Source organism: Lagopus muta, chromosome 2 (genome assembly GCF_023343835.1).
Source record: "Lagopus muta isolate bLagMut1 chromosome 2, bLagMut1 primary, whole genome shotgun sequence".
Classification (NCBI taxonomy): domain Eukaryota; kingdom Metazoa; phylum Chordata; class Aves; order Galliformes; family Phasianidae; genus Lagopus; species Lagopus muta.
The window spans coordinates 91,624,982-91,637,574 of record NC_064434.1 but is presented as its reverse complement, the minus strand read 5'-3'; the positions used below and the strand labels follow the sequence as shown (position 1 = coordinate 91,637,574).

The following is a 12,593-nucleotide window of genomic DNA, read 5'->3' as shown; positions in this document are numbered from 1 at the left end:
TTAATTTTAAACCACTCATTTCCTACCATCTTTCTATCACCCAACAACCAACATGAATTTGGAAAGCCTTCTACCCTTTCCCCAAAATTATCTCAGGGTAAAACCTTAACTCCAGAGTTAAGTTACTCATGTGGTGACTGTACCACCTGTCAACATATTCTTCTGTCTCCCAGTTCACTTGCTGCTTTCTTCTGTTGATGTCCCACTGAGCCAGTCTTGGAAATATCTTCAATTAAATCAAGATAATACCAGGGAAAACAGATGATATACTATTGGTATATTTTTTTTTATCATGACTAGTTTTAGTCCAATAGTGAATTACTGTATTTAGTTTAGCTTCTTTGGGTTAATAACTATTATATGAAGGGAAATAGACCAAAAAGACGGATGCTAGCCTAGTTTGCATCTTCTTTGCTACTGCAGAAGTCCTGACACCACCCAGTTTGAAAATAATTCCATTTAAGTAAAATATTATACACTACTGGAAATGTCTTTAATGAGCAATAGTGAAAAAGCTGACAGCAACACCAAAGCATGATGTTCCCCAAAAGGTCACAAAAATCAACCAACAAAACACAAACAACAACAGAACACGTATCCTGTAATACTTCAAAAATATTTTGATTTTCATATGAAAATCACCACGTTTCTCATCAGAGAAGCAAGAATAGCTTTGCTAGAAAGGAACCTTTAAATGCAGTTTATTTCATCAGTTTATTTTTCTTCACACAGGTTGAGTTATCAGACTTCTGTCAGCCTGCTCACAAACACCACAATAAGCCATACATTCTCCAGTAACAATGCCCTGCATCTACTAATTCCAGCGCCTTTATTAGATCAACTCAAATTGCTCACACTGACTTTCTGCAGATAAGATTTCTCTGTGCTATGCAGTAGATGGAGCAAGAGTTGCATTGTGAAGCGCTCTCATACATTTTCTTTGTTCGTGTGCATCATCTGTCCATCGCTGGAAGAAAGGTCTCTAAAAAGCAGCCAGCCTTGTTTGTTTCACATCAGATTCAGAGATGAAGATCTGAAAGGCTGTTACGCACACGCATGCGTGGCACAGACTGCTCAGAGACAGTATTATTAATATTTTCTGTACACACCTCGTTGTGTGAAATGACTGCAATTGTTGCTCTTTCTGAGTCTAACCTTAAGGAGAAAATGCTATTGTAACTCTTCACTAAACAACATTGTTCTCCTGATTCTTTTTTTTTGCAGCTGCCAGTACACAGTCCCTGCTATGATAACTGCAAAGGCAAGAAAATCTGACTCTTGTTGGAAGAAATTTACTAAATAAAAGCCAGAATGCTTTAAGGAATTCTATTACCTTCAATCGATCATACTATCTGGAATAGAGATGAATAAATACATTACACATGCAGTCCATTTGTGGGAAACTACCATATCCTTTGTAAAAGCTCAATGTAGCATTTAACAGAGCAAGGTGATTTCCATGGCAAAACTCAGACTCATCTTAATTGTGCAAGATTCTCTGAATTTCTGAGTTATGCTTGTGTTTATTTTAAGTAATGACAGCAACATCTAAGAATTAGATACTTATATACAACTGCAGCCAAGCAGGCACTCTCAGAAGGAATTTCAGATATTTACTGTTTAAGCACAAGTAATTTACACTGCTGCTATGCATACAGTGCTATTTCCTACACTCAGTTCCCCCAGCTCTGCAGTTCTATCACAATAAATTCCTCATGTATTACTGGAGATCACGAAATAACCCTCTACAGAGAGTATTATAAAATCGTGCATCCCTTCTGACTAATCATAACACAATTTTAGTTACTTTCAGATGACATCTGAGAGAAGAAAGCACAGTAATGTTACTGGGGGGGGAAGGAAATGCAGAGTCAAGTCTGCAAATGGCAAATATTTCAAGTGGTAACAATCCTCTCTGCTTGTAACTCCAAAAAGAATCCCCAGAAAAAACCAACTCCCCTCAGCCCACCCAGAGCAAAGCATTCCTTCACTCCCTTTATCTGGGCAATTCAGACCATTCCTATACTAACATGCACCCTGGGATCCAAACAAAAGGATATTACTTGAAGGATAAACAGGAGATAGAACTACGTAGCTTTAGTAAAGCTTTGTATTGATGTATTGATTTGGGTTATGTCATGAGCAAAGCTGGAAGCGGTCCCAGAAAGGGTGAGAAGCATAAGGAAGTTGGCAGTGGCTACGCAAACCCAAGTACAAAAGCACTTTAGTAAGCAAAATATGGGAAAAACAAAGGGGGAGGGGAGGAAGGTGGTAAAATAGGAAATTACAGGTAGTAAGTGTCCAGCAACTTAACGAATGTGGGTTAACGGAATCTCAGACACACGGATATCGGGATGCGTGTAAGAAAGCTGTTGTGGAAGCAGGTTTGAGATTATCACTAGGTTTAAAATGAATCTGACCAAGTAGACAGGTAATAACCATTAAGATTAAGGTTGCAGTCAAGAGGTGGCTGCTCGAAGATGAGCAAAAGATCATTCTCCTTACTTTTATTTCTATTTTTTTCTCAAGTATTTGCATAAGATGGAAAAGATGAGATCCACCAGCAGTGCAGGAAGGCAGGCAGCAGGCAAGCCTCCGCCGGGCTGAAAATAGCAGCGGCTCGGGGTGACTCAGGCTGGCTCACCTCGAGGTGTGTGCCGTGCTGCACCAGCAGCCAGACTGGGCCCTCCCTTGGTAGCCGAGCAGAGGCACTGCAGGTTTTACCACAAGGTGAGCCTGGGGCACAGCCCAGCCAGTCAGCTCTGCTGGAGCCTGCTCCATCCAGAAGCTTGGCTATTTTTTCCAACCACATCCATCTAATAGAAGATAGCACATAACTTTGTCTAATTTTGTCTCCGCTTGAGATTTCAAAGTTATCATGCACTGCTATTGCTTTATAATATAAAAACAATTACACTTTGTCACCGGTATTATTTCCGTTACCTGCTTTTGCCAAAGAGTGCCATGGGCTACACAGCAGCTCTGTGCATCCGTTGGGCTGTGCCATCATGGATGCACTACAGCAGCGCTTTCCATCAGGGGTGAAAAGTGCAGTTGCTCTGTGCAATCCAAGCTATCCACGTCACAGCTGCATTTGCTTAAAATACAGTGTTGTTGAATCTATTAACATTTATCATATTCTGGATATCATCTTCTGCTCTGATTAGCTTGTCTTATTTGCTACTTTTGTGAACTCCACGGGCTCCATGTTTAAACATAAAACAGGATTGTTGTTCTACTGACTGCTGACCCACCCTAGAGTCATATCAAACAAGCCAGACACTGCTCTGCAGTTAAGAAGATGTTTCAGTATAAATAGCCACGCCTATTCCTCTTCCCTAAGATTGACCACACGTAGCCAGCCTTTAGCTGGACACTACAAAAGACAGAACAATTTAAAGAAATTTTTACTGCTCATTTTTTGAAAGTGCTTTTTGATTAGGTGTACATTTTGGAAATGAAAACAAAGAAAGTGGCTAAGGCTTACTGTAATCAGAAGTCCTCTTTCCGAGGACTGGAGAAGGCTCCAAGAAGACCTGGTAGCAGTCTTCCAGTACTGTTCCAGTTCCAGTACCTGAAAGGGCCCAAAGGAAAGCTGGGGAGGGAATTTTATAAGGGCAAATAGAGACAGGATGAGGGGAAATAGCTTTAAACTAGAAGAGGGTAGATTTAGACTAGATGTTAGAAAGACTTTCTTTACTGTGAAGGTGGTGAGATACAGGTACAGGTTGCCCAGAGGCTGTGGATTCCTCCCTGGAGGAATTCAAGGCCAGGCTGGATGGGGCTGTGAGCAACCTGGTCTGGATGGAGGTGTCCCTGCCTACAGCAGGGGGTTGGAACTAGATGGTCTTAAAGGTCCCTTCCAACACAAACCATTCTGTGATTCTACAATTTCATATTCTTCCAGGCAGTCCTAAGAAACATGCAGACATGAAAAAATAGCCTTTTTTTTTCCCCACAACACATTGTATTATTCTATTATGAACACTGGTTTCTATAACAATTTACACTACTATAAGATGTCCCAAACTTGAAACTGTTTATACACAAAGAACCAGGAGCCATAGGTATATTAAGCACTTAAATGTCTAGCAGCTCAGCAGGAGCCTCTACAGAGTCATTTTCATCATAGCAGCACTGATGTTAAAAAGGCAGTGAAGCGCAGACACTTCTCACTGCTTCACCCAGTCTGCACCCAACATGTCCCATAAGTATAGGAACGGCAGGAGAACAGAAGCAAATAACTCTTGCTGGATCCATATACAAAAAAAAAAAAAAAAACAGAATTAGGAAAATTTGAAGGCACACAGACAATACATTAATTCTAGCAGAACAGAAAGCCTGCTTTCTATAATGATTTACAAGAACCTAAAAGTGGCAATCCTGATAAAATAGAGAACTTTAGAATAGCATAGCAATCTTACTTTCTACACACACACGCCAAAAGCCTATGCTTTCAGATTTTACATCAGGACATTCTATTGATTGAGCATTACAGTCTAAGCCATGGCACTGCTCCATGGGCTCATCCACTTCATTGCCTGAAAGGTTAATTGCAGCCCAGCTGAAAGCAACTGTGCAGATGCCTTACTACAAACAGGAACATATGGCTTTCAGGATAAGTTGGTGTTTTTAGTTAAAGCATGCTCAGTTACTACTTGGGTAAAGTAAGATCAAACTAGATCATCTGAGCCACTTGGAATTTTTAACCTCAGCTTTGCTAGGACACTCATCAAAAGTCCACCGAGCTGCATCATTACTACTGCATGTTAAACTGCCTCAGATTTCAGTTGTGCTATATTCATTACACTGAAGGATATAAACGTTTCAATGGAACTCTCCTGTTTGCTCAGTTGTTTTCAAGAAATACTCAACTGCAGATCATTTGTTCTTAGCATACCGCTACCTGGAGGGGAGCGGATGTTCAAGAACGAAGACCCAGAAGAATTACGAAGTCATAAAAAGAAAAAAGAAAAAAATGGTTGATTCTGAAATTCCAGAAAAATAAAAAACAAACAAAACACAGAAAGCAAGCATTGTGCTTCCAACAACAACAAAATAATAGATCATGTCACGGCCACAACACAAATAAGCGCAGTTTGAAACACACCATTGTCTGCAGCAAATTAGATGTAATATACTTAATCCAGAGGGCAGCACGGGGCATAAACATACATGTATATGAACGACCACCAAAAAAAAGGGAAAAAGAAAAAAAGGGAAACAAAAGTTGAAGCTAAAAAAAGATAATATCTAACACCATGGATAAAATGCTAGCTTTGCTTGAAGTGAACTTGAAGAGTTCACTCCAGTTGTTAGCAGGGCAGCTTCTAACAACTCTGTTTCAGGGCTTCATTTGCACCATAGATTTTGAGCTCCATATTAACAGTAAGACCATCTCTGTCCTAATTATACACCAGTTCCTCAATGAATCTGCACAGAACTTTGAAGCTCTCTTAAAAGCAGTAAGAGCTCAAGGAGAGGTCTCCACTAAATTCTGAGAACAAGAAACCTGCATGTGAAAATACAAATTGCTGACCAAAAACAGAATTTTACAGAAATCCCACTATTTGCACTAGAAATAAAAATGAAATATTACTTTGCTTAGTGTTGGAGCAGAAATCAGGAACAGGAGTTCCCTCTGCTCAAGAGCAGCAATTGTCACAGCAGTAGCTTACCACAGTTACGGTGCAAACATTAATTTCCAATTATAATCAGGTACCATGGAAAAAAACAAACCCTCCCTTTACAGAAGATCGAGACATTCTAAGTGCAGAGTTAGAAAACAAAAAGCCATATTAACAAAATAGCAATTCTGCAGGCTCAGGACAGGATGATGTAGAGATCCCCCACCCAATGCTGGCTGCAACTTAATCTCATTGTTCTCATCATGCATTTAAATCCACTGACCAAATACAGTTTTCAGAACAGCAGCCACAAACAATCTAATGCTACGTGTACCTGTGAACCTTCAAAAACCCACAAAGTGTGAAATGACACAAGCAGTACAACCAAACCACATTAACTCTTTCCAAACTCCGGCAACTTGGGTTGCTTTACGACACCTAGAAGAAACAGTGAAGCATGAAGCTAGACAGTACAATCATTTGCTCTAGAATATTTCTCTTTACAGAAAGGGGAAAGAAAAAGAAAGAAGATGTGCATCGCCCGTCCCAACTGTGATTCACCCAGAAGAGTAAATCCAAACTGTTAATAACATGGACCTTGCTCCCTCCTTTGTGCTTTATGCTGTAGTTAAACATGTGCTTTCCCCACAACTTAAGAGCTCAAGATTTGAGCCAAAACCTAAAAAAATACAAAATAAAAAAAAAAATCTGCACAAAGGAAACAGAAACATTCAGACTGGGGGAACGTGCCCTGTTTTTACCATTTGAACAAACATTCAGCCCAATGGAGTTCTTATGATCAAGGAAACTCATCATACACAGAAAAAAAATACAGGCATTCTCCAGTTTGCGAAAGCCCTTCTCTTGTGGATAAGAAAGATACAGCTGTACTCTTGAACCCACAAGGCCTGGAAAGTAGGCCATCCTTCTGCTTAAGGCAGTGAAAGAAAGAATTCTTGTCAGATACTTTCTCCCACGCCCCCTCTGTCCAAATCAAAGCCATGTGTTCTTATTGTGCAAAAGCAAATCCAGGCAAAGAAAAAAAAAAAAGGAAATAAATTAAACATGGTATAATTATTATTATCCGGACCTTATCACTCCATCCCATCCTCTCCTCTCTTGCCCTACTCAATTAGCTTCCCTCAGAAATGCAGCTGCCCTCTAGGCTTCGCTATCAGACAGCACCCTTTGCCACATCTGCTTTTGTTGCCACCTGAGACATCCTCTTTCCTGTCAAGCCTCAGCTGGGGTGTGCAGGTTGCTGCAATTACCTACATGACAATGCAGATCTCATCACCTCATCTCACTACTATCCTGCTCCAAGACTCCCCTCTGTCATGACATCGAATAACACTCACAAGGCAGTGGCTAGGTAAGCCAAAAGGCAGTTCCTACATTCGTCCTCGGCCAGCATCACCGTCCAGCACTCCTGCCTTGGTTGTTGCCTCTTCTGCAGCCAACACGCAACCATGGCACAGAACAGTGCCTTAAACTTTCTCAGAGGATGCCACAGCACAGTCACAGCATTATCTTCAAATGATTGAATGACTTTCACTATCAAATTCAGCAAAACTCTTATGCCAAACCAGGAGACATTTATGCCAGAAGCAGCAAGCTACAGCATTCCCTGTACCACTTGTACCACTGGAACAAGTGGCATACAGCCCACTGCCACATCTCCATGCGTCTTTTCTTATGCAGAACTCTCAAAACACACTGAACAGAATACATTACCAACACATTTCTTTTCTTTTGCTTTAATTCAAGAAGACCATTCCCAAATTTAATCACTGTACAGTACAATAGAAAGGGGAAAACACAAAAGCCCCTCTTTCCTCAATTAATCCCAACTCAGTGAAAACAAAAGAGCTGCAAGCTCACAGACTCGGATTCCCATCCCTCTCCTCCTGCAGCCTCAGCAGAGATGGGAAGCTCTGTTCACCCAAACTAACCCCAACTGCAACTGTCTGAATGCAGACACACTACCTACAGCAGCCTACACAGCACTACCAAGAGCAAGCTGCAAATAGCTACATATACAAAATCAAAACATAGAAGAACATTTATTTTCAATGTTACTATTACCCCTCACTTTAAACAAAACAAAAAGCTGATAATAGGCATAAAAATAATCTTTACTGCGCTGTCTCCACCCATCAACTTCCCTCAACTTTCCCAACTGACCATTCAATAAGAAAAATGTTTGACAACTATATTTTGTTTCTTTAAACATAATTTTGGTGAAAGAGAAATAGAATTTCCAGTGAAAAACACTTAGAGACATCTGCATTAGAAAAATTAAAATACTGCACTGGGAGATAAAAGGGAGAACAGGAAGAGGAAAAAATGGGTGTGACTTTATACAGCACAGCCCTATCAGTTACACACATACTGACTGTTCCACAACGACCGTTCCCCTCCACCTGTTGTTTGCCCACTGTCATCAGCCCTCTTACCTTTCACTCCATCTTGCTGATAAGAGCTTATCAGCTAATCTGCTGCACGACCCTATTCCGTCTGGACTGCCTTCTGAGGGCACTGTGGCATACAAGGCACAAACAATTGTGGAAACCTGCACGGTTTTCACACATCCAGCCAGCAGCTCCCATGAATCTTCAAGGCGCGTATATTCTTACGACAAGTGCTGTATCTGATCTCGTTTTTCTAATGTCAGAACTCATGCTTGCATACTCGCTGAGAAAAGGGTACACTGGAAATATATACACAAATGCATGTATTTTTTTCTCTAAAAGGATGTTGCTGGCAGCTGCCAAGGGAGCAGGGGTGGCAGTGGTCGGGAAGGTCCCGATGACTTCATGCAACGAACTCACGCCATGTGCAGAGCACAGCTGGACGCATCCGTAGGTTTGTACTCAGAGCCATCAATCAGCTCTCTCCGGGATCCAGAGCTACAATCTGTCCCTTGAGAGCCACACAATGGAGCAACACTTCTGAGAGGCAGCCGTGGCGGAGGAAAAGGAAGATCACTGTTAACTGCATGTCTTCTGAGAGCTTCAGTAATAGAAGTGCTTGGGAATTGAAAATATGCACTACAAAGAGGGAGTTAGTTCACCGGGCCAAAAACACTCACGCTGCTCTTTAGCTCTTGCTTTCTCAGCCCTCCCTTTAGTTGCAAGGTCTCACCACCCAGTTACTACTACTTACTAGCTAACCTTCGTGCATCCAGACGGCACAAATGCTTTGCCAGTCCATTAGTGCTTATTAGTAGGAGGAAGCACATTAAGAGTAAATTAAGCGTCTCACCTCACTCTGACAGAGTCCATTTTAAACCAAGGGATTTTGCTGCTCTAAAGTCACCAGCAGGCCACCTTCTTCACCCCACATTCCTCACTTTAGCTCTGAGGCTGGGGAGCCCAGCAACACCCAAAGGGCTTCCCCGGATCCCTGCGCCAGAACCCCACTCACAACAGCACCAGAACTACTTGGGGCAGATTTGGGAACTCACTGCTGAACAGCTCTTTACTGTTCATCTCACTAGAGGATTATATTCATTAGTATTAGGTTACAGACTTATACCAAGATTTGCAGTAGCAAATGCGCAGTTCTGAAGACTTCGATATTCTAACCCAATTTTAGAAGCCCAATGCCCCCTCTGAAAGAAGAGAATATATCCTTACCTATATCTAGCTGTCAAAGCAGACCATTCAAAATTAGCATGTTTTCTAAGTGAACTACTAACACTTGAAGTTCTCATTTCACAGAAGTTGATGATGTTTGAAAATATTTCCATTCGCCTTGTGTAAATGCACTTTGCAAGTCTTATGTTCTGTACTCCTGGTTTATGCATAAATATTTCTTATCTCCTTCTGCCATCTACCCCTCCTCTACATTCCTATATACATTTGAAATAGAAACTCATAAGTAACACATATCACTCAAATTGGGATCTTGTCATTTAATTAAATCTAAACACTCATCTCAAGGACTTGCATGCTTCCATTCTGACACCAACAGAGGAGAGGCAGCCCATGAACAAATAATGAGGACAGGCCAAGTGCATCTACTTGCTTTAAGTTTCAACTATGCTGATGTTGCCTTTTCAATTAAATTTTCACTTTGCGACTGAGATTAAAGCCCTCAGTTCTTTAACTACATTATCATATTTCTGCTACCTTCACCTACTAAAGCCTCTTCATATAATTCAATAACCCAATCAAGCAGACACAGCTTCTTCAGCTCGTACAGGCAAGGCCTAATGCTGGCCATAACCCCCAAACACCTCCTCCTGTTCTAACCTACCTCACCAACTCCCTTAGTTTCCTAACGATTACCTTCTACCCAACTAGAAAATGGGTAGAACCACACGTGAGACATTTCATAGGAGCGCTCCGGCACCTTCGCCTTCCCAAAGGCAACCAATGATATCAAGCGCACATTCCAAACATAACTCTTCTAATCTTGGTTCTCTCACCTTCACACCTCCCATGCTGCGCCCACTTAAGTAATTCCCACCAGCAGAAAGGACTAGACAAAGTCCAGGCCTTCAGAATTGGTTGGGTACTCTGCCTACCATGACAAGAGACGGGTTATTTTCCACGGGAAGGTCACGACAATGGAGAACAACACGACGCTTCAACTGCACCAAGCCCGGGCGGAGCAGAGGAAGAGCGCAAAGATGTTTGAGCGGAGCACAAAGGAAGATCCAAACAATCAACTCGGGACATACCGAGGCCGAGAACACCGACAAAACACAAAGCAAACCAGAGGAAGGAATACAGCAACAGGAAAGCAGGAGCCCATCTCCAAGGTGCAGACCAGACAAAGAGCAGTACGGCCGGCCGGCAGCCTAACAAGCACGCAGCGCCGGAGGAGCCTGCAAGGCGCGGGCAGGCCGGGCTGGAGGCAGGCCGGGCAGAAGGCCGCTCCCGGCGGAGCACCGAGGCCGACCGCCCGTGTGCGCGCGGGGCGCCGGGCTGCGCTCAGTACATATAAGGGCAGGGCGGCCCGGCCCGGCCGAACAATGCGTGCCAGCAGCCCCGCGCGGAGCGACCCGAGGCGGGGGCAGGCGGCGGCGCCGCGAAGGCGAAGGCAGGGGGGACGGCCGGCGCGGCGCGGCACTCACGTTCTCCGTGTCCCGCTCGTTGACGGTGGGCAGCGGGGTGCGAGTGGACATCTTGTGGGCCGCGGCGCCGCGCCCGGCGCGCTCGGGAAGGCCGCCCGCTGTCGTAGGCCGCGGCCGGGCGGTGGAGGCCGCCCGCTGTCCCCGCCGGCAGCGGGGCGCTCAGGGCGGGCTGCGGGCCTGCTGCCGGCCCCGCTAGGCGCCCGCCGCCATGGCCTCGCCCGCCGCGCTGCCGCCCGCCTCGCCGCCGCCGGGCTCCGCGCAGCTCGGCCGCCGGCTCCTCCTCCTCCGCCCTCCTGCCCGCTCAGGTGAGCGGCCGGCGGCGCAGGGGGGCCGCGACGCCTCCTCGCAGCATCCGGCGGCGGCGGCGACTCCTCCCTCCTCCCGCGGCCGCTGCCCCGCGCTGCCTTCCCCGGCTCTCTCCTCCTCCTGCTCCTCCCCGCCCCCGGCCCCGCAACGCAGGGAGCGCAGGGCGGTGCGGGCGGGCCGGGCCGGCGGTGCCGTCCCCGAGGGGCGGTGAGCCCGGGGAGGCGGCCGGGGCGGCCGTGCGCTGCCTCGGAGGGGCCCCTCGGGCTGCCGGCGTTGGGGGCGGCGGAGGAGGCCCGAGGAAGGCGGGGCGGGACGGCTAGGGGTGTGATGCCCGTCCGTGCCTCCTTATTCCTGGGGAAGGTCGACGCTCAGACTTTGTGGAGACTTGTAAAAGCCTGCGTCAGCATCTGGGTGAAGCAAGTGGAGTGTGAGTGCCTCTGAGTCAGCCCGAGCGGAGCTGCAATCCGATCGGCAAGACCGGGCAGCGCATCCCTCCGCCCGACCCGCACAGACCTCAAGCACTCCACTGATGACCTCATGTGCTTAAAATTAGAAACATGCACACATTTTTTGTCTTTGAGGAGTTGCTAGTGTTTACGTGACAGCAGCTTGCGCTGTAAAACCAGCCAACCTTCACCAAACTCTTAATCTGGAGAAGCAGAAAAGCTTACTACCCCCAAAACCTAAAGACCAACGTGCCTGTATTTCCCTTGCATTTCTTGATATGTCAAGGCTTTTGAAACTGGGTTTGTAAACATGTTAATAAATTAAGCAAACAATCCTTGATCTCAGAAATGTTTTTTTGGAAAAATATTTTGGAATGCTCTTGTTGCGTTGCACACCTACCATCAGGATGCCCTGGTGCACTTGTGAAAGGAAGTACTTGGTTATTTGTTACCTATAAATGTGCTTAGGTCTGGCTGGTGTAGTTCTGGTGTCATTCAGGGAGTGTCCCCACAGCAGCTCAAAGGACACCAGAGCTTTCCAGATGTTTGGGAAAGCATCTTGGCCACTGACACACACACAGAGCATTGCTGCATTAGCAGGGCAGTGTGGCTGGGCTGTCTGAGCACTCGTCATCACCTTGCTCTGATCATGTATGATGAGTCTGTGTGGAGCATCAGAGGCTCCCAGCCAGTCCTCAGCCCAGAGCCTCCCAAATCCTTGCTCACTACTGGCACTGTGAGGGGACCTTTGGGGTTCTTCATTTTCCTGGGAACAAAATCAGTCAAGACTGAATTTACTCAGGATAAACAACCGTGGTCTTGTCAGCAAGCCAAAACAAGTTGTTGACAAACTGGCTATTAACCCAGTTTGGTTGCTTAGCTCATCAAAATGCGCTCTTATTCCAAATAAGTACAAGGCTGTGTCTAGGGCTGTGTGTGGGGCCTGGCTCAGCAGCCTGCCTTGGTCACCTCTCCCCGCTGCCAGCCCACCACAGTATGGATCTGTCTGTGCATTTGTGGTCAGGGAGGAGAGCAGTACACTCAAACATCTTCTTAATGCAGTCAGTGGCACCGCTGGCTGAGAGAAGGCTTAGAAAAACTACCTGCCTTGCCATTTGAGTATGTTTTGGT

The 12,593-nt window shown here is 45.3% G+C and overlaps 1 protein-coding gene across 7 annotated transcripts in view; it reads right to left on the bottom strand.

Moving 5' to 3' along the window:
• Nucleotides 1–10,843, bottom strand: part of MARK1 (microtubule affinity regulating kinase 1) — a 54,531-nt gene extending 43,688 nt beyond the window's left edge. For 6 of the 7 annotated variants that reach the window (XM_048937912.1, XM_048937919.1, XM_048937913.1 and 3 more), the window contains exon 1: nucleotides 10,711–10,843. In XM_048937912.1, coding sequence (XP_048793869.1) covers nucleotides 10,711–10,761 — 51 coding nt within the window. In that variant the 5' untranslated portion in view covers nucleotides 10,762–10,843. Of the gene's footprint in view, nucleotides 1–6,717; nucleotides 6,751–10,710 lie in introns of those variants that run through there. The other variant, XM_048937917.1, reaches the window with a different exon arrangement.
• Between the last annotated feature and the right edge of the window lie 1,750 nt (nucleotides 10,844–12,593).